This window comes from Gorilla gorilla, chromosome 1, assembly GCF_029281585.2.
Source record: "Gorilla gorilla gorilla isolate KB3781 chromosome 1, NHGRI_mGorGor1-v2.1_pri, whole genome shotgun sequence".
NCBI lineage: Eukaryota > Metazoa > Chordata > Mammalia > Primates > Hominidae > Gorilla > Gorilla gorilla.
The window spans coordinates 70814101-70837122 of NC_073224.2; the positions used below are offsets into that span (position 1 = coordinate 70814101).

The window sequence follows — 23022 nt, forward strand, 5'->3', positions numbered from 1 at the left end:
TCTCCCATCCTTCCAGCTGTCATTCCCTGACTCCCACACTTCTTCCTTCAACTTCATCATGGTCACCACTTTGAACTTCCTTTTTTATTCCAGTGTATCAGACCATGCTTTTAGCCTTTTCTTCCTTTTTCATCCAGCCTAAATCTCCCAGAGCATAACTGCAATCACTGTTTTTTCAAGTTACCTTGTCTTTTTGCTGCACCAATTCCACAAAACCGCAAAACCACAAAACCAAATGATTCCTCCAATTCTATATCAAAATACTACTAAAGACAAGAGTGGAAAGAAAATCACATCATTATGGGTTTGGATCTCACTGTTCTGCTGGGTCCTCCACTCTTAGCAAGCCCATGTTTCTGTGTTCTCATTCTTTTGTTGCTTTGCACGTGTAGTTTTCTCCATCTGAACAGACTGTCCTGACTTCTTCCTAGCAAAGACTTCTACCTTTTAGTCATCTTCTAGTGGATACCTGAGGCATAATCACCTCTGCAAAGCCCTTCTCAATCTCTACTCATCACTCTGAGACAGAATTAAAATCTCCGGTAGCACCCTAATATGGCTCTTATGACATCGTATTGTAAATATTTATTTGTGTTATTGCCTAATTTCCTTTATTACTTTATAGGCTTTTTGAGGAGATGGATGTTGTTTTCTCCTCATTTATATCATCAGCAAGAAGCACAAAGCCTGACCATTTTTTTTGTGAATAAATAAATGTATAAACAAATAAGACACCAGCTGTAACCTTTTCTAGCAAGGGTTTGTAATCAAGATACTTCATGTGTTTAACTATTTGTTTTGTTATTATGGAAAAAGTATATTCCTACTACATAGTATGAATGAGGTAGTGCCTAGGGGCATAGCATAAATAAAGATCTCATTGTCATAATCCTTATCTACCAGTTTTGCATTCTCATTAACCAAATGTTTCTGACATATCACATCTTTCTTCAGATGCAGTAAATAAATATTCCTCCTTTGTAATATTAGCTCTAATTCAATTTTTATTTATAATAGTCAAATATCATAGCCCCTTCATCATATATTAAAAATAACAAGTTATTTATGTTATTATATACAACAAATATCTAATCTTTAGTAATATAATTTATTTCTTAGTTGGACAATTAATTTATAAAATAACAACACAAAAAATATTAAACAATGTTTAGGGGAAATTTGAACCAAAATTTTTTAGTACACATTCGGACATAAATAGCTTCCATACTTGCAAAAGTTCTTACGCCTAAACACTCTGCTTCTCATTGTCTTCCCACAGACATGCACTGCATGCAGTATTGGGTACTAAGTATTATGTTACACACTGAAGACACAAAAACTGAATAAAATCTAGCTCTGACTTAATGGAGTATACTGTCTAGTCATCTTATATTTTCTCTGCATGCTTGTTTGGGTAGCATATTTACAGCTCCCTCTCCTCCAGAACTCTCCTTAGCAGCTACTCTACCACAATTTAAGTCAAAGGATTCACCAAACTGTTGCCATATACCTGGGCCATTCTCTAAAGCTCTAGAGAAAGGAGGAGTAAGAGTGGTAGGGAATTAAAATTGAGCTGTGATTACACACAATGCTGTCATTTCCATCTTCTTTACTCACAAGATAGGGACTTGCATCCACTTTGTACCTTTTCTATTTTTCTTAATTAAGTTTTACTTCAATATTTTTTGGGGTACAAGTGGATCTCTGTTACATGGATGAATTATACAGTGGTAAATTCTGAGATTTTAGTGCACCCATCACCTGAGTGTTTTTATCCCTAGCCTCTCTCCTACCTTCTCCCTTCTGAGTCTTCAAAGTCAATCTTATCCTTCTGTATGTCTTTGTGTACTCACAGCTTAGCTTGCACTTATAAGCGAGAACAAAGGGTTTTTGGTAAGTACTCTCACTTATCTGTTAATACCCAAGAACCCTTCATTTCTTTTCTTTTTCTTTTTTTCCACTTTCCTTTATCTACCTGTTCTTTAGAGCTGTTAATAGCATATCTAGAAACTTCTGTATACAATGCAGAATAATGGAAATAACTAGCTCAGATATGTACTCTGCCACTTGCTGGTTTTGTAACCTAGGAAAAGTCGCTAATCCTTCAGAGATTCTATTTCCTTGGGGCAATAATGTGATCTTGTGATATAAAAAACATATATCTGGTCTTTGTCCTGATTCCTTGCAGAGTTCCTAAAACCCTTGGAATCTCCTGAGTGATAAATGTCTTTTTGTATGCTAATAAATGACTGGGGCATGGCGGGTTCTTAGATAGCATTAGGATGGGTGCTGGTCACCAGAAAGACGAAGGGTTACAGGGTTGGAAATTTCATCCCCATGCCCTCACCTCTGCATAGAATACTGAAGCTAGAGATTGAGTTAATAACCAAATGGCCAATGATTTAATCCTACCTACATAATGGAACTTCTATAAAAACACTAAACTATGGGCTTCTGAGAGCTTCTGGGCTGTTGAACACATTGAGGTGCTGGGAGGGTATAGTGGCTGAAGAGGGCATGAAAGTTCCATGCTGCCCACCTCCCGTATACTTTGTACAATGCACGACTTCCATTTGACTGTACCTGAGTCATATCTACAAGGAAGGAAAAAACTATTTTTTCCCTCTACTCTAATACCACTCAACAGAATATTTCTGACACCAGATGTATGGGGGTATTTCCTTACACACCAAGCAATTCTACAGCAGACAACGGTTGTGTATCTTCTAATTTAATTCAGTTCTGACACTATCTACCTGGAGATAGCATCAGATCCCACAGGTTAAGGGCTCAGTCCCACAAGGAGTGAAGTGCCTCCATTTCACATACCAATCATAAGTCATAGTTTGTCACCTATACTTCTGACCAACCAGCTGTAAATCAAGAGTTCCCACAACCGCCTTGTCAGGTTCAATCAATTTGTAGAGTGGCTCTCGGAGCTCAGGGAAACACTTTACTTAAGTGCCAGGAGAGTAGCACAACCCAACTCCATGGGGACAGAAGCTCCTGCCATCCAGATCCTTCCAAGACCCTGTCTTATGTATCTCTTCCTCTGGCTGCTTCTCTGTGTCCTTTATGATACCCTCATTAATAAACTGGCAAACATCCTATGTCAGAAATGTTGTATTGAATGGTATGTGAGTAGAGGAAAAAACAGCTTTTTTTCCCCCTCTTGCAGTATCCTTTATTAAAAAAAAAAAAGTAAATAAAATGCCTCTTGAGTTCTGTCAGCCATTCTAGCAAATTATTGAACCTGAATAAGTGGTTATGGGAACCCCTGATTTACACCTGCTTGATCAGAAGTATAGGAAGCCCAGGGCTTGTGTTTGGCATTTAAAGTAGGTGCAGTTTTGTGTGATTAAGCCCTTAACCTGTGGGGTCTCATGCTAAATGAGTTGATTTCTGAATTGAATTAAATTGATGGACACCCAGTTGGGGCCTAGAGAGTTGGAGATTTGGTTGTTGGTGTGGAAAAAAAATTTACACATTTAGAAGCGCTGTAAATTGAAATTGACCATCATAAATAACAGCCGTCTGTGAGGCTTAGATGAAGTAAAGTATGATATGAACTTCCAAAATTTTAAAAAAGTTAGTTGGTAGCTTTCTTTAAATAATTCAGTGGGTTGATATGTTTGCTAATTGCTTATTAGACCTCTCTTCCCAGCAGTCAATGCATTGAGAAAGGAGTATCATTTTCCCTGCTACTGCATTCTATCATTTAACCTCTCCAACACCTAGACATCTTTTCCACTAGCTCACTTAAAGCCATCAGACTTGGCTGAATACACATATTCACATGGTCTATTTTTGCTGAAAATTAAAATGTCCACAGTGTATCACTTTTTTATAAGAATTTTCTTATATACTTGAATTACTTATTAAGTCATTCATATCCTTTTTTTCTTTTTTGATTTTTTTTTTTTTTTGAGATGGAGTCTCACTCTGTGGCCCAGGCTGGAGTGCAGTGGCGTGATCTCGGCTCACTACAACCTCCGCTTCCCAGGTGTAAGTGATTCTCCCGCCTCATCCTCCCGAGTAGCTGGGATTACAGGCATGTGCCACCACGCCTGGCTAATTTTTGTATTTTTAGTAGAGATGGAGTTTCACCATGTTGTCAGGCTGGTCTCGAACTCCTGACTTCAAATGATCTGCCCATCTTGTCTCCCAAAGTGCTGAGATAACAGGCATGAGCCACCGCACTCAGTCCTTTTTTGTCTTTTATAATCTAAAAAAGTCTAATTCTTTAGTCTTTCCTTATAAGTTCTATTTAAAGACACTTTAATATTTCTCTTATTTAAGTTTTAGAGAGATCACTCTTTTCATCTAAAATTAAAGTTCTCTAACATCTTTATAGTACATAGATTCCTTGGATGAAAGGCAAAAGTAACTGAAACATGATATTCATTCATATATTTTATTGCATGAAATTCGAATGTTTTATAACAGAAACTTGCCTCTAACCATGGAGACAGTAGATTACATTTGGCAGAGAAATTACGTGAATACCAAATTTTTCCTACAAGAAAATCTAATTTAGTTATCAATTGAAATTTTGCATTTATTCCTTTTCATAGACCTCATTTTGGTTCAGAAAGAATTTAAAGGACTTACTCTGTAACACAGTCCTACAAAATTCCAGATCTTTAAGCTTTCAAATATGAATGTTTGTACGGTTAGATGTTCTCACTTAACATTTTAAGTTTGACTGCTTTATGACACTTTTTAATTTAAAAATAACTCCATGTGGTGGATGCTTGTTAAGTACCACATAGATTTTTAAAATATGTAGAATAACTTCTGACATGTTATAGATATGAGATAAACTTCCCAACAAGTAGAATAGTTATAAGTAATCCATTCTGAAGACCAAGCGAGGTCATCTCAACACTAATGGTCTTAAAGTAAATTCCATGAACTTACCATTTTTAAATACATCTCATACTCTTTAAAAAGTATTCAGAGGGCCAGGTGCAGTGGCTCACACCTGTAATCTCAGCACTTTGGGAGGCCGAGGCGGGCAGATCATGAGGTCAGGAGCTCGAGATGAGCCTGGCCAGCATGGTGAAACCCCGTCTCTACTAAAAATACACACCTTGGGAGGCCAAGGCAGGCAGATCACCTGAGGTCGGGAGTTTGAGACTAGCCTGACCAACATGGAGAAACCCCGTCTCTACTAAAAATACAAAATTAGCTGACGTGGTGGCACATGCCTGTAATCCCAGCTACTGAGGAGGCTGAGGCAGGAGAATAGCTTGAACCAGGGAGGTAGAGGCTGGGGTGAGCCAAGATCATGCCATTGCACTCCAGCCTGGGCAACAAGACCGAGACACTGTCTCAAAAAATAAAAAGTGTTCAGAGAAGAAAAATATGTAGCTTGATTAAAGAAGCTTCTAGATGACTAGCAACTGTAGGAAATAAATCACATTAGCCAGCCTTCTCAAAAGTAAACTTCTCTGTCAATAGAATTTTATTAAAGTTAAGTTCTGCCCCAATCATGATTTGGGAGTGTGCTATAATATTCTTTGAAGGCAAAGGCCAAGTTTGCACAAAGTTGGAAGAAAACAACCAAAGAGAAACAAGGTCTATTTTTTTCTACATATGAAAACAGCAACTCAGAGAGACTAGCTCATTAGTAACCAGAATTAAAACATATCCTGCACAAGCAAGTTAAAATAGGTCCATCTCTAGAGGTGAAGCAGTTCATAGATTATTCATGGGAGAAGAAAACTTAGCCATGACAGTTTCTTTTTAATAAGTGAAATGGAACATGACAAAGAAAATCAAAGTATTAATACATGAAAGCTAAAGTTAGTAAGAGATGCCGCCACAGCATGCTGAGTATCATCTTATTTTATGTTTACATAAAGTGTTAGTTTCTCTTACTGTTAAGATAATATATTTAAATAAGCTTTAAGTCATTTTAAAAAGGAATAATTTTGTGGCATAAGCTGATACGATACCTCAGTTATTTGTACTAAAAAAGCACTTTTACCACTCTACTGAAAAGAACTTACACCACTCAACATGCAGTGGTGAAACTGTTGTCATATTTTTATACCTAACAGAACTAGAGCTGCCTACAAATAAACCTTGGGAAGAATTATTTTCTCTAAAATAAACTTTTTAGAACTCAACTTTTTAATATTTAAGGGAATATATCACTAGATCCTTACTTTATAATCTATACTTCCATTTATATAAAGCAGATAGGAGATGTTTCTTCTTATAAATTGACCTAAAATCTATTTTTTATCTTAAGTGCTGTTGCTTTTCTTTTTGAGAGGCATTATTTGTTAATTTGTGTTCTTAGTTATTTCTTATTTTTAAACTGTCTTTTATTTTTTCAATTATTTTAAATATGAAAGTGATAAGGCACATTCTCAATATCTAGAAAACAAAGAGAAGAAATTACTCATACATAATTCAACCCTCTAATAAAATTAACATGAGCATTTAAGAAAATTTAAATCCTATTTACACAAAGTTTAAAAATAATCCATTTAAGTAATTTTTCAAGTACAGAAAAGTATGAAATGATTTATGAAAAATGCAAATTAACTGCCTGAATTTGATCTTAAAAAAGAAAAACAAAAAAACTACAAGTCAAAAAGTCACTTATAGTTCTGCTGCCCCCAAACAATCATGTACACATTTTGTATATATCAATCTAGACATCTTTTTTCTCCTAGCATAGCAGTGTTGGCTTCCATTTGTTTGTTTGCATAGTGGGACTTCTGAGTCTTGTGGTAAACCCTGCTTGAGGGGATTCCTTTCCTGGGGAATTTCCTGTGTCTAATTGTACCATTATCCTCGTGGTAAGGAATTCTCATAATGAAGTAAGCATATCAATTCATTCACATTCTCACAGGCTCATCAGTGTGGCTGATTCAAACGGCCATAATTTCTGAGGTTAGCTTTGCTTCTCAAAGCTTTTTTGATGAGTTGGTAATGAGCCTGATAATAGCCACTGAGGGAAGTTCACCAGTTCTTCATACCATGGCCTCTCCAATTTTGATTTTTTTGTTTTTCCTTTTTAAGATCTATTTCAAGCAGTTAAGTTGCATTTTTAATAAATCATTTTAAGAAAGCTATATGTTTGGTATTTTTCCTGAACCCTTGAATATTTGAGAATGTCCTTTTGATGGCTTTTCATAGGAAAGACAACTTAACTAGATTAAATTCTTGGATTCCTTTTTTTTTCAAAACTACTTGCATCTTTCTTATTATTGTGTCAGTTGGAATTCTCAATTGCAAACAACAGAAACCAGGCTGGCTGACTTAAGCAGAAAAGGAATTCATTGGGAAAATTTTTTTTGAGGTACAGAATCAAAAGGAAACTGGATATCAGGTAGAAATGGTATGGCTAGGCCGCTGAGAACACAGCCAACATCAGTCTGTTAAAGTGATGGTGAAGGGCCACTGGGACATTTGCTTCTGCTGTTGGACTCTAAATTCAATGATGCTGCCAAAAATTGGAATTTTTTAAGTGTTCATGGTCTTGGCAAGAGTCCAAGTCCCACTGGGAGCATATGAGTGGCTGGCTGTGGGTCATGAGATCTAGGGAATAAGGAAAATGAATTATCTGACCTCACTTGTTTTCTGCTTCCCACCAAGATAATAAATAATTCCTCCACAAATTAGGGAAAGTATTCAGACCCTAAAAGCAAAACTATAACAAATATCCACTGCAATTATCTTCTAACTTTTAGCATAAGAAGTCAGACACAAATCTGATTTTATCTTTCTGTTTACAATGGGTTTAGTCATATGCTTATGGGGAATGAGCAGATTCTTCCTACTAGTAATATCAAATTCAGCCAGGATGTGTCTAGATGAAGTTCTCCCTTCATTTACCTTGGTTAATCTATTCACTCAAGACAACTTTTTCTCCCTAGAACAGTTTTCTTCAATTATATCTTGGACTATTTCTTTAGTTTCAATCGTCTTTGTTTCCTAAACTCCTATAAATTTTAGATTAAACTTCTGTTTCTAATTTCCACTTAAAAAATCATTTTATTCAACTGTTAGTTATTTTCAATATTCTGAAAGACTTCTCAAATTTATGCACCACATCCATGATTTTTTATATAGTATAAATTCTCCTCTTTAGTGCCTCTATTACATATTTGCACTAAAATATTGCATTTTTAAAATCAAATCTTTTCTGACTTCTTCCATTCCACTTATTATTATTACTATTATTATTATTATTATCATTATTATTATTATTATTATTGAGATGGAGTCTCGCTCTGTTGCCCAGGCTGGAGTGCAGAGGTGCGATCTCGACTCACAGCAACCTCCGCCTCCCAAGTTCAAGCGATTCTCCTGCCTCAGCCTCCCAAGTAGCTGGGACTACAGATGTGTGCCACCAAGCCTGGCTAATTTTTGGTATTTTTAGTTGAGATAGGGTTTCACCATGTTAGCCAGGATGGTCTCAATCTCCTGACCTCATGATCTGCCCATCTCAGCCTCCCAAAGTGCTGGGATTACAGGCGTGAGCCACTGTGTCCAGCCCATTCCACTTATTATCGTCCTTTTGTCTTAGCCAGTTCTTGCCTTATGTTATGGTTTGAATGTGTCTCCCTGAATTTGTGTGCTGAAAACTTAATCTCCAATGCAACAGCGTTGGGAGATGAGGCCTCATGGGAGATGTTTAGGTCTCTTTCCACATGAAAACATTAATACCCTTATAAAAAAAGCTCACAGGAGTAGATTTGCTCTCTTGCTCTCTTTGTCTTTCTGCCTTCCACCATGTGCTGATGCAGGAGGAAGGTTTTCACTAGATGCCCCAGTCTTGATCTTGGACTTCCCAGCCTTCAGCACTGTGAGCCAATAAATTTCTGTTCATTATAAATTACCCAGTCTCAGGTATTCTGTTATGGTGGCAAAAAACAGACTAAGACACCATATGAATACACACTGTCATCTAAAAGAATTGAAGTCTTTTTGAAAGACAATGGGCAGACCAAATATTTTTTCCCCTAGTCTCTAGAATAAGCTACTTTCAAAGCATCCATTTCTTCTAAGTATTCCCTGACCGCCTTGTTTTGCTCCTCAGTATTTCTACTTAAGTCCTATGCTTCATTTTCCCTCCACTGTTTTATTTATTTTGATAGTTTTCTGTTTATTCATCTTCAAATGAGGTGACACTCATCCCAAACTAGTGTCTTTTAACAAAGTGTTTGGATGGACTTGACTTCATTCTCACTCTGCTTCTGTTCTGGAGGAGCTGAACCCCCTTTTCAGCTCTGCAGCTGAGTGAGAGTCTGATGTACATGGCTCCTTGCCCAGTCCTCATCTATGGAGCTCTTTTGGCTGAGATGTGATGCTCCCCTCTGCTACCATCTGTTTCTAAAATTTCTAACTGACACTCATATCGATGTTTCTCTTGCTTTCAAATATTTTCATTGGTGGGAAACATACATCCCAGGTTACATATATCCAAGGTTACAATTTTCTATCTGGAACCAGGTTGCCTGTTCATTTTCTGTCCTGCTAGTTTCCTAATTTGGATAGTTAGAGCTATTAATGAGTATGAGAAAACAGCATTCTGGCTTCTTCAAAGAGTAACATTTTCTTTTTGGAGCAAACTACGAAACAGGGACAAAGATATTTCCTACTTTCATGTGAACAGAAAAAGGATGGAGCACTGTCAAGATTTTCATTCCAGTGATCTTAAAATATAGATAAATATTCTATATACATATTTACATAATAAAAAATATTTATATGTAATACATATAAAATTCCTCCTAGGATTTTTGCTGCTGTTAATTGCTGCTAGTTTTTACTATTCTTTAGCTTTGTCTTTTTGAAGTCTTTATATGTAATTTATTGTCAGGTAAAGAAGGGCTGCAATATTAGACATATACTATCTTAAAGAAGAAAATTCTCGCTAATTATATTTTGTAAAATTACTACAAAAAACTTGTAAAATCTAGATTTTTAACTCTTAAAAGTATTCCAGATAGAACTAGTTCCCAAACACACCAGTGGAAGCATAACAACATAAATGAGGCTGTGAATTAAGCTACTGATTCCCCTTTAAACAAGAAAACTATTCCTGAAGTATGTTTTCAATCCAAGTATTATTTTGTCTTTTAAGTTTTCTAAAACTATTTGTTATTTCTGCTTTTAAAAAGATTTAACTGCATTAAAGTGAAATTAATTTGTAATGTAAGCTTTAATCTCAACAGTTTATCATTTCTCATATTATCATAAACTTTACCTCTAGGTATGGCAGTTTACTTCATCAAATACCCATAGCTTTTCAATAGTACCTTCAACCATAAAATAATACATTTAGATAGCCACAATTAGCAAAAGTCTGTTATTGTTACTAAGCAGTATTATCAATTCTAGACTATATTTTTGTTAGATTTTTGAAATATCCCTTATCATCAAAATTGGCCCTTCAAACTCAAGGCCAACTAGACAGGCCATAAAATAACACCTCTAGACAGATTTACACCACTAGTACAGACTACCCAGTAATAATGTACTGTCTTTTTTTTTATATTTATGTTTTGTGTATTATATAACATCTTACCTCAGCACTTTTTAAAATTGTTGGATAATAATGGCTTTATTTTACCAGCAAGAAGAGAGTCAAGAGCTTCCCTTAAAGACACACATTTCTAGATCATACGGTTCATTCTGCAGGATGGATGTATATGCTGTTTTCAGAAAATGTCCATGGAACTACTTGAGAAGTCTGTTAAAATGCAGATTCCCAGGCCACACACTAGACCTATGGAAACAGAATCTCTTGATGTGGGGTTAGAAATCTGCATTTTTAAAAAAAGTCCTTGGGTAATTCTTTACTCACGGAAGTCTGAGAATCACTGCTCTTATGCACTAAATAGAAAAATTATGGACTATAACGTTAACGTGGAGAAACAAGGAAGGCTCTGATTTTATTTTACAATCTCATTCTAAGGGACTTCAAATAAAGAACCAAGTTCAAATTTCAGAAGTCCATTAGCACTTATTTTATCTGAAACAATCAGTTTGGTAAAATAGTTCCAGAGTTCTAGTAACCCAAGTTGCTAGAACTTGGATCGACTCATATTATCTAGGCAGTTTGATGTGGAAATGTGGTGAATCATTTACAAAAGCAACATTTCCCTAGACGACTCCCCAGATCAACTAACAAAAGACACACATTCTGATTGCAGCATATATTTCAACTACCAAGGAGAAAACTATAATCAGATGTCAACCATTTTGTTAATTCTCATGGTAGTTTCGCTTTTCTGTCATTAATAACATTCTAAGATTTAGCCTTGAAACTGAATGGTCATTTTCTTAGGTAACCTTGCTAAAAAGTTACCTGAGAATGTTACTTCAGGCATGTTATAAAGTTGTTTCTAATACCACAATCAAATAGCTAGACCCAATTCTGATGCAATCAGTCTCCCACATCAAGGAACTGAAATAAAATATTCTGCTGAGGCAGCAACTGAACCTTTCAGCTTAACAGTGAAAAACCGCCAACAGTAATTTGTTCATTACGTTAAGACTCCCTGCTGGTCTTTAGACATTTAGAAGCCAAATATGTTTCCACCGAAAGAGAAACTTTGGAGTGGTTTCTGATCGTCATTTCATGGTCCTGAACAATATATATTTAGCAGCCATTAACCACATTGCTCATAAACTTGTTTTCAACTATTGGAACATATAGTAGTCAATGTATACATAATTCAAAATTGGCTCACAATTAGTTTATTTTCAATAGGCACTCGCGTGTGTATGTGTGTGTGTAAGACAAATAAGGTTAAAAACAACTCTGCTTATGTTTCAATAAAATTTCACCAAGATGAGAAGCATCTTAAACCTTTATCTTAAAGGTATTAGTGAGAGATTACTAAACAATTGAACAATAAAAGGCAAGTTAGTTATGTATGCAAAAATACAGTACTTAAATTGGGAAGAAATTGTTTTTTGACCAATTATTAATAAAATTAGTATTTAAAAAAAATCCACAAGATGGATTAAAGAATTTAAAACTATTTATCCAGAGACAATTTTTATATTGTTTTAAAATAAACATCTTCAACTACTATGATTAGCTGTGATTGTATTAAAGTTACCTATTTGTTAGTGACATTTTAGTTTCCAGTTTTGTTGGCCGTAGACCACTGAGTATGTTAAGCATTCTATCACTCAAAACCATAATTATTTGGGTAGATACTCTCACTCTCAGCCAACTTGGGAGGACAAAAATTTTAAAAATAGAGGACAGAAAGATGTCGTAATTCGGAAGTTACCAAAGCACTGTACCTTGCACCGTGAGGAAAACTGAAGCGGCTGATGATCCACCTTCACTAGAAACCATACAATGATACTCTCCAGCATCGTTGAATTTCACACTCTTTAGCTCCAATGACAGATTAGCCAAGGTCCTAATTCTCGCTGGCTCTGCCAGTCTGACATCTCTGTCATTCCTCTGCCAGGTTAGATTGTAATCCACCGCACTGATGATGAGACATGTTAAAACTGCTCTCTCTCCAGGAGTGACTGTAACATTGTTAGGCACTTGGATGACTGGAGGGGGCTCTGTGTGAAATCAAAAAATTCAAATCAAGAGACCTAAAAGCCATTTTGCTCACTTACAGATGTGGTTTAAAAACTGAATAAGTATGTACTGAACATCCAGTAGGAAAGATGCAGTGCAACAGAACTTACTCAATTAATGCATATGTCTATGAGCCCCCTCAAAATTACCACTTAAAGGATGCTTTAGAAAGTAGTACACATTTACATACCAAAGGATACTCAAGCCAAATCTATAAATTATAGACATGAGAGTCAAAGAGGCATGGCAAAAGAGTATAACTTGACTGACCGAGGATTGTGAAATGAGGCAAAGTTTTTATTGATGAAAGTAGCATTTGCGAACTTTTAGAATTTAAAAATATGTATTTAGCATTGTAAAGAAAATAGCACACAAAGGATAGTAGACATGAAAATGACAGTATCATCTTTAAGGGGGGTTACAGTCTCATTAACGAAACACAGGACAACAGAAGAGTAAGATAAATGTTTAAGCAGAAATGGGGAACAGTTTGATTTATGAAGTTCAGGTGAACAGTAGGAACAGACCATTAATAAAATTGTACACATAGAGCCATATACACAAAAGGCATTGAGTGACACATGTGTTTCAGATAGGTCAAAGGCCAATTACTAATTAAATATTTAACCAACATTTCTGCAGAGAATCACATGTTTCTCTAGTTAGTTGGTTCTTTTTATTATTTTACTTTAAATTCTGGGGTACCTGTGCAGAACGTGCAGGTTTGTCACATAGGTATACGTGTGCCATGGTGGTTTGCTGCACCTATTGACCTGTCCTCTAAGTTCCCTCCCCTCACCCCCCACCCCACAACAGGCCCTGGTGTGTGATGTTCCCCTCCCTATGTCCACGTGTTCCCATCGTTCAACTCCCACTTATGAGTGAAAACATGAGGTGTTTGGTTTTCTGTTCCTGTGTTAGCTCTAGTTAGTTTTGAGAGTGAATCTAAATTCTCTCTCCAAAGCTCTCTCTGCTCAAATGCTTTAAAATGATCTCCTGTAGCAATACACTATAAATAATGCAACAATAAAAACTGCAGTGATCTATGCTTGCTAGAAATTCATGTGTCTGTTTTAGTTTAATATGAAAGTGTGTCAAATATTCAAGATCAAACTTTATCCCTGTGCTATTTAAAACTATATATGAGTGCAGATTAATATCATAAGCCTAGAATGAAGACTGGAAACAAATACACCAAAACCACAGTGGTTATCTCTGAGTGATATAATATATGTGTTTTCCATATTTTGTTATATTTATCATTGTTTTCCAAACTATTTCTAAGTAGTATATGCTATTTTAAGTTATAAAAATAATGTTTAATTATTTTATGTTTTTTAAAAATATCTTATAAAAATAGTGAATCCATTGGAAAGAATACAGGCAAAGGAAGCTTTGATTGGAGTCTGGCTAGGGTTCACAGGTAAAATGCAGGACACTTTGTTAAATCTGAATTTAAGATACAAATACAATAATATTTTAGTACAAATATGCCTCGTGCAATATTTGGGTCACACATATGTGATATTCAAATTTAACTGGGCATCCTGTATTTTTAATTTGCTAAATTCGGTAATAATAGGCCACCTAGTTCTACCCCTAATTAGTTGTATGACTTTAGATAAGCCAATTTAGTGAAATTAATAGTTCAGTTTTTCTATCTGAAAAATAAGATGATTACTTTATCATAAAGACTCCTTCTAGCTCTCAGATCCCTATGAAACAAACATGCTGAAGGTTAGACCCCCCTTTCCAGTGCTGCCCACATCCAATTACTTCTTAATGAAGGAAGAAAGACCCAGCTCTCCTGGCTCAATTCAGGGCCCTCCCAGCTCCAGAGCTGCCTGTAGGCCCTTACTGCAGCTGTAGCACAGTTCCTCTTCTTCCACTTCCTTCATCCCCTTACAGGTGCTTTTCCCTAGAGAACTCTCCAAAAACCCTCTTGCATGCAAACTCCACCCCAGATTCTAGTTCCTCTTCAGATATAAATTCAAATAAGTACATGCCAACTTTCTACTAACATACATGAGCGAATGAGATTTGAAATAATGGCATACGACACCACCACTGCATAAATACCTCAAGACAATAAATATTATACACATTGAAATATTTAGGCATATGTGAATAAATTTGGTAGGAATAGGGGAGTGATGCAGGAGAATTACAGCAGTTTGTGAAGGAGGCCAAGATTACAGATTATCAGAAATAACCTGTTCTAGGAATACAAAGGGCAGCCATTCCTGAGTGAAAGCAGGCTAGGATTAGGGTAGCAGAAAGGAAACCTCAATAATGAGGGAGGAAAGATGACAAGCATAGGCTTGGGACATTAAGTAAAGACCATGAGACTGAGAATCAGGAGGCCAGGAATCTACATCTTACTACCTATCTACCCATTTGATCATAAATGGGTCACTTGCTTTCTCTGGGTTCTGTTTCTTTAGCTATCAAATGATAAGGTGGTGTAAGATTATTTCCAAATCTTAGCCTTCTAAAAGAATATTCTGTAATTATCATTTAAGGTTTCCTGTCACTGACATGTCCTTGACAAGTTTTCTCTCTTCAGAATTTTACCTAAACTCAGAATTTTAGTACTCTGTGTGTGTGTGTGTGTGTGTGTGTGTGTGTGTGTGTGTGTGTGTGTGTGTGTGTATTGGGTGAAAGTCATTGTGTTAGTAAAACAATTCAGTACAAATAATTAATATAACTTAGTATCAAACTAAACTACCAAATGTAATGAAAAGAATAAGTTTTTCATGCTTCTGCAGTTTTATTCATTAGATTCTATGTGTTTATATTCAATAAAAGAGAAGAACAATGCTTTCTACACCTGTTGTGCATTTAAAACAATCAATAACCCAATAACCAACATTTCAATTGAACCAAAAGTCCTCAAACATGTCAACTAGAAAAAAAGTGCTGGCAAAAATTGAGGTGACATATTGGTAGAACTTGGGCTTTTCTTTAAACTGCTCTTGGGTGTTCCTTGACTTTATAAAATAAAATAATATCCATAATAGCATGAGAATATTAGTATTAAATAATGCTTTATTTCCTAATATCCCTTTAAAAAATATAAGATCTAATTATCCTGTGAATTTGCACCTGATTCCAGTGTGCTGATAAGTAGTTACAGTGGGGTGGCTGAGCTGGGACCTCAGCCTAGGCTAAGGGAAATTCAGAAGTGAGTGGAGCTTAAAGGCTGGTGTACTAGGCAACAGCTAACCCAGAAAAAAAAGGTCCACTCTTTCAAGTTCAAAGGGGCACTCACTTGTGACTTCTGCTGTTATAGTCATTGCCCTTGCCATCACCATTTCCACTGTATTCTTTTTAAATTGACTGAGTGGAAAACAATTCCTGAAAATCAGCTTGGGCACAGTACAATTTCCTAGTTATTCCATTGCCTGGCTGGCACAGATCACAGATGGCTACTAGAAGGGCATGTGTAGAATATACATATGGAAGTTCCTGACACCATCAAGCCCAATTCATGACAGTCGGTTCACAAGTTCTTCCTGGCACTTCCCAGTTATTTATGCAAGATGTCAGAATCAACTCACTCAAACCTCTTTCCCTGTTGTCCTTCTCCTAAAAAGTATTGCTGGGAAAAATACTCAAGTGTTCAAGTGTTTGTTTTCCCAGAAGCTGAGGAATGTTGACATGACTCCAATGCTTTTCATAATTACTGGACATGAAAAAATGAATAGTTTGTGATGTATGTCAACTTGCTAAATTGTTTCAGAAGACAAACTTTATTTTTCTAGCAGTAAGAGAATACAAATAGTTTAACTGCAAGAACATGCTTGTCTGACTTGCATGCTTCTGCTTTAAGGTTCACCTTGAACTTACTGATAGTGAACAACAAATCCTAGACTTCTAAATATATGATATACCTATAATTATAAGCTTCCTTTGTCTCAAATTATCTGAAGAAAATGCACACCAGCACTAAAAGCAATATAGACATTGTAATAAATTCAACAGCAGCAATATATAGGTCAGAATAGGTTACAGTTAAACACATAGCAACACTAGTCCACAAGGCAGGTAGAAAATCATTCAGCCAAAACAAAGTTTCCAATTATAGATAAATGCTGAGTAAATGGCTTAATCCTGATCACTGATTATAAATGGTAGTCTTTTTTCCCCTGAAAATTATGTGAGAGGAAAAATTATTTTTTTCACTTTAATGTATATAAAATAATATGAACTATATCTCCCATCTATTCATAGGAAACATACTATCTGAATGTAAAATAATTAGCATTACTTCTGCCCGTCTTAGTGCGAATATTGTAGCCACTGAGGTCCTGTGTTCTTAGAATGTAATCATTTTCATTATTATCTTCAATTTAAATGTCAGAATCTATTCATAAAAGTGCTCTGCTCATTATGAATATGGAAGAGGAAAAGGGAACATTTAACCTTGCATTGATTAGAACAGATCCTTCACTTAAACTTTATTTTCTCACGGGAAAATGCTGTATGATCATTTCAAAAACTATTCATTAATCCCTGACAATGATAATAACAATAATAATAATCACTAATGTCTATTAAGTGCTTCTATGTGGCAGGCTCTCTTCTAAGTGCCTTGCATATATTACATATCATTTAATCCTCACAGTTTCCCCATGAGACGGTTCTTGTTATTATGCTTTTTTTTATACTTAGGGAAACCAAGGCATTGAGTTCTTAAACAATTAGCCCAAGGAGAGTCATGTATCTGATACACGGTGAGGACAGGATTTGAGTTCTCAATTCAGTGGAGAGATAGACAATAATAAAATAATCATAAAGACAATTGTATAAACACAAACTGGTTAACAAACATCCCATTTCCATAGCTGCATTAATACTTGGGCAACTGCAAAGAAATTAGTGGTAATTACCTGATACATCAAAAAATGTCTGTGCCCGTCCAGTACCTGCACTGCTGACAGCAATGCATTCATAGAAACCTTTGTCAGACAAAGTGACCTTTTCAATATCTAAGTTCACACTGGCAGATTCTCTGGAGGTAAGAAAATGGAAAACTTTTAGTTACTATAAAATAAGACCAAGTTGAAAGCAATGATTCACTATTTCTTTTGAAGGTTCATTCAAAAGAACAATGTAAAGAAAATAAATTGCTAAAACTGCAGAGTTCTTTTTAACTTAAAATGACACACCATTTATATTTTACTAGAAAATGAGGCTTTTCTACTCTGAGCAAAAGACACAACATAAACAATAATTATAGAGATTGAAAATTTATTTAGAGAAATATTTTCTAGCTATGTCAAAATATAAGATAACAGAGCTGGCAAAGAAATACTCATTAATCCTCTCTGCTTTTATTTTTTCCAGTTTTTGGTCATGTCAGTAGGAATCTTAGACAAAGCAATTAATTAGGCAATATATAAATTTGAAGGTAGGAAATCTACTTTTTGATTCTAAGAAGATAAATTCTCCTTAACTTTCTTTTAGATAAGCTCCACTTAGATAAGATATAAGGCCATATATCGTTCAACCTACATACACAAGGAGAAATGAAAACAAATGATCAGTTTTATAGATAAACTCTATCATGTAGGTTAAAAAAATCCCTCTACTATATTATGTATTCATTCATTTAATAAATATTTATTATTTGTCCTCTAACACTGTTCAAATTATTTCTCATTTTCTGGAAGTATCTTAGTAATAGATATTTAATCTGTTTCAAAGAGCTCAATGATCTACAAAAATAGGCATTATCCTGTTTTAAAGTGTGGCTGAAATGCCAAAAATGTTTTCATAATTTTTCTCCCGTATCATCTATAGCTACTTATAACCTTAAAAAAACAAGATATAGATAAGGTAAAAAGCCCACTGCAGTCAAGAGACTTACCACTGAATTCTGAAAGTGGTATAAAATATAATACCTTATGGTGATATCTCCAGTTTGCTCCCCATCCAAACACACCATACTTATCATCAAAAAACCATGAAGAACTTACTGAGCTCTTAACTCGTATTTGGTACAACTAGGGTTTGTAAGAAAAAGTTAAAACAGGTTTCTGTGCCTTAGGAAAGTGAGAAACAAAGCAAGGTCATTGATCCATATGTTTTAGTAGCTGAGAAAATTCACTTTAGTTAAACATTGCTTCCTTTCAATTCTGTAGGCACTACATGCCAGCGGTTCTTCTTGTCACTTTCAGAATAAAAGCAGAATGCTGCTTGACTCCATACCACACTGATCATGTAAGCTGTATCTTCGATGCTTAACAGGAGTATACTAAGCACAAATTTGTAAATGTCATCATCTAGGAGGTACTGGTAAGTTTCAGCAAGGTAGGGGTTTGGAATACGTACATCTTTGGTGTTTTCTTCAGTGCCTACTTAAAAGCTGAGCATACATTAGAATTCATCAAAAACAGATTGATGGAAATTTTAGAACAGAAACTGATGATTCTTTGAGTTCTAAATCCCTTTTTAAAAATGAGAAAGTTGAGATACAGAAAGGACAAGTAATTTGTCCAAAGACATACAACCAGTTTACTAAATGCTTGAAGAATGTTCTTTACAGTTACACTTGTTCCCTTCTTGATGATGAAATGTTACATGAAAATAATTCCCTTTTTCATGGAGCCTTCTCAGTTGACATTAAGCACTATGTGGACATAATAAAAAAATTTTGAAGGGTAGACTTTGGAATACGGAAAAGAACACGTCAAATAAAAATGCACCCTGCTGCTAATGCAAACGGATTCTCTCTTACATCCCCTGGTGACCAAAGTGACTGACATAAACAAACATTAAGTCACATGTTTCATGTTATTAGGAAATCTAGGGCAGGAACATGAGAGTGAATCAGGGTTAGGGTATCAGTCTATCATCACTCATGCCTAATTTTGTCTCTAACTTGTCACATCCAAAGAGCTTAATACATGTCAGCAAAGCATGTCATATCTCTGGGCCACAGAGCTGGAAAAATGAGAAAAAGAATTCTCATGGCTTACCTCCCAGGAATTGTGTGGAATTAATGAATTAATGTTTCTAAAGAATCTCAAGTGTCTTTGAAAAATGTTACTGTTTAAACATAAAACAGAATTATTTGATTTCACCAGCTAGTTATGTAGCTTCATCATTTCATATCCTGGTCAATTATGTTGCTGGTTATTAAATACACAGCTAAATAAATCATTAAGATATACTATGTAAGGGGCAGGAAATAATACAGTTTAATCTTTAAGAGCAGAAAATGTCCTAGTTATGACGAATATTCCTGCCATAAATTTTTGATTAAAATGACTCCCCATAAAGCGATTGTATAAGCTGAGACTGTCAAACATTTAACATCTTATGGAAGTTATGTTGATATTGAATTAACAGTATAAAAGTCTGATAAAACAATAATTCCCAGAGATTTTCCCAAAATGTTGTTTGTTTCACAGTAAGTTAAAAGGCAACACTTTCCAGAAATCATTTTTCTCCAGTTTTCAAGTTTTGCTTAGTTTTTATCATGAAATTACTAGTATTTGTCTAAAAAAGTTACCCAACTTCACAAGGAAAAGTTGGTGCCTCTAGCCTACTCCTGCTGATTGTTATATACAGGTGCCACACCTGCTGTGACCCACCTGTCACCCACCTGCAGCACAGACCATGCCTCTCTGACCTTCTCTGCTCCCCTTCTCCTCCTGGCTCAATGGGCTTCAGCCATACTGGCCTCCTCCTGTTTGTCTTTCCCACATGCCCAGTCCACTCCAGCCTTCATGCATTTGCACTTGCTCTTCCTGGTGTTTGAATACGCTTCTCTGGATACCTTTTTGATCATCTTTCTTGGCATCTTTATGTCTTTGCTCCAATGCCCCTTACTCTGAATTTTAGGATTTCAAATTGGCCAATGCTACATCCACTCCACCTACCGGCATTATTCAACCCAACTAACCCGCTCTACACTTACCAGATTCACTTATCATAACACTTTAAATCAGATTCAGAAACACTTTTACCATGAAGCCAATAAAGCTAAAGCTTCAGGACCTCTCATTTGCAAGGTCTCCTTTCAAGATTTTGTACTTAACATCATTTTCATAATTCTGTATTTATCTTAAGAACAGACCCACAAATTAAAAAACATTCAGATTCTATAACACGAGTCAACATTTGAATATGTTCAAGCATTTATTATATTATTATATTTAGCTTCTGTTTACTGTCTCCATCTATGACAATATAAGCTCCACAACGGCACAGATTTGTGTCCATTTTGTTCACTGCTATATTCCAGACTATGTAGCAAGTGAGAATTTTCAGTGAAAAAGTACATTGCAATAATAGTCTATTTATATTTACATGTTAAATGCTGAATCTTATTACTGACAGAAACATGTACCTACTTCAAATACTGGTCTACTCCAAGTGTAACTCCATTTCTGACAAAGCTCAAGGTAAAGGGCAAAAGACTGTCAACAGAGCAGGGAATTTGGCCCGGCTGCAGATAGTATCCTGGGGTTTTCTCAGGCATCGTAACTTTGGGAGCATCTAGGAAAAAAAACAAAAACAAAAACAAAAAACTTAAGCAAGAAGGTCACAATGATGTTAAGTACTGCCTCTTAATCCATTCAAAATCTTTATACTTAAATTATTCCAGTAAATCCTCTGCATTCCAATTAACCCAGATCACTAAAAATTACTTTTTCTATCTTTATTTGTTCAAAACTGGTTGATTTCTGGATATCTTTATGAGTCCCTTACTACAGTATTCATTGAATCTAAGACATCATAGTTTTTAAGACATAGTATTTTTTTGTATCACCAAGATAGAAAAAATACTATCAAATAAGCAATAATATATCAATTTTAGAATTGATATACTTAGAAGTTTTTATTTCAAAAACTTAAGAACCCACGTATCTCAGAATCAAATTGTTTTTCCAAAATAAATGTAAAAAATGACTTTTAGGAATCCATCAGATTTTGTAGCATTCAAATTAGGGGCTAAGCCAAATTTGAATATCGTATATGAGGAAATATTGAGGTTGGTTCTATTCTTACCACTCTACAACTATTCAACAATAGCTATAGAATTGTTCCTGAATTTCCCAAATCACTATCTTATGTATAAATGATAAATTTTCGTCCCTCCACCTAATAGCACTAATAGTACTATACAATTTTATAAACAATCCTGTATCTTTATCAGTCCATTAACTGGGCGAGGTGGCGGGCGCCTGTAGTCTCAGCTACTCGGGAGGCTGAGGCAGGAGAATGACGTGAACCTGGGAGGCGGAGCTTGCAGTGAGCTGAGATCGCGCCACTGCACTCCAGCCTGGGCAACAGAGCGAGACTCCGTCTCAAAAAAAAAAAAAAAAAAAAAAAAAAAAGATTGGGTCAGAGTTCAGTCATGAGCCTTGAAAAATAGCTCAAGTACAGCTAAGCTGAAATGCTACCTGATGCTTCCAAATAATATCTCATCTGTAATCTCCTCTCTACATAGTAGCAAATGTACAATTAACTAGCTAACTAATCAACTAGACAAATAAAGGCAGTGATCACCTGTTGTTTACTATGAACTACCATCTATGGAGCAGAAAGTTTCTGATAATTGTATATAAACATTTAGCCAATTTAGATAGTTTAAGCAAATATATCTGCCTGGCTTTTTTAGGGGAAAAGATAGTACCAGAATTTTCCAGTTCCAGCTCTTACACTGACTAATCAAAATTCTCAGATCTGCAATCAGTGAGACTTAACATGAAACTTTGGATGTGCTATTTAACAGCTAAGAAAAACTGTGTTGCCGTACATGTAAATATCCATCAATTTGGTGATGCAGTAATAATATGAAGACATTATTTTTTATTTGATAGTCCATTATTTACCTATGGGACAACATCACCCTCTTAAACTGTCAATATTTCAATGTTGAATAAAATGATGTCTCACCTGGGACAATACTAGAAAAGGAAACACTTGATACTCTCTGGAAGAGGTAATCATCTTTATCATAGCCTGTTACTTTGAGAAAGAAAGCTTCATTTGGTGGTACAAAGTCAGAAATATTCCATATGCCATAAGGTTTTCGATCTGGGTAATATTTAACAGGAATAGTCTTAAGAGAACTTCCTGAGATACTCAAAAGTTCAAGAAGATCTATTCTAGCTGGAGTGGAAATTCCAGAAGTATTGAGCAGTACATAGGTAGGTATTCCTACAAGAGAAAGATTTTGTTATCATTTACAAGAAACAGGCAATTGAAGTTATATATCAAATAAGTATTTGCATAATAATAATATATGAGTACCATAAGGATGCCTACAATTTCTGGATCAGTTGCAGAATTGTTTCTACATAAAAGACAGTTTATGCATGACCAGAGAAACTTAGGAAATCCTAAGAAATAACTTTTATAGTATTTTAACTATGTTTACATGTAAAAAAATTAGAATCGTGAAAATTGTTATATGTTTGATCACA

General features: G+C 35.4%; 1 protein-coding gene across 3 annotated transcripts in view; it reads right to left on the minus strand.

Moving 5' to 3' along the window:
• The window catches only part of HMCN1 (hemicentin 1), a 454854-nt gene that overhangs the window by 244909 nt on the left and 186923 nt on the right, over window positions 1-23022 (minus strand). For 2 of the 3 annotated variants that reach the window (XM_055367497.2, XM_055367502.2), the window contains exons 8-11: window positions 22493-22756; window positions 20944-21088; window positions 17473-17594; window positions 12286-12561 (exon numbers count right to left, since the gene is read on the minus strand). In XM_055367497.2, coding sequence (XP_055223472.2) covers window positions 12286-12561; window positions 17473-17594; window positions 20944-21088; window positions 22493-22756 — 807 coding nt within the window. Of the gene's footprint in view, window positions 1-12285; window positions 12562-17472; window positions 17595-20943; window positions 21089-22492; window positions 22757-23022 lie in introns of those variants that run through there. The other variant, XM_055367506.2, reaches the window with a different exon arrangement.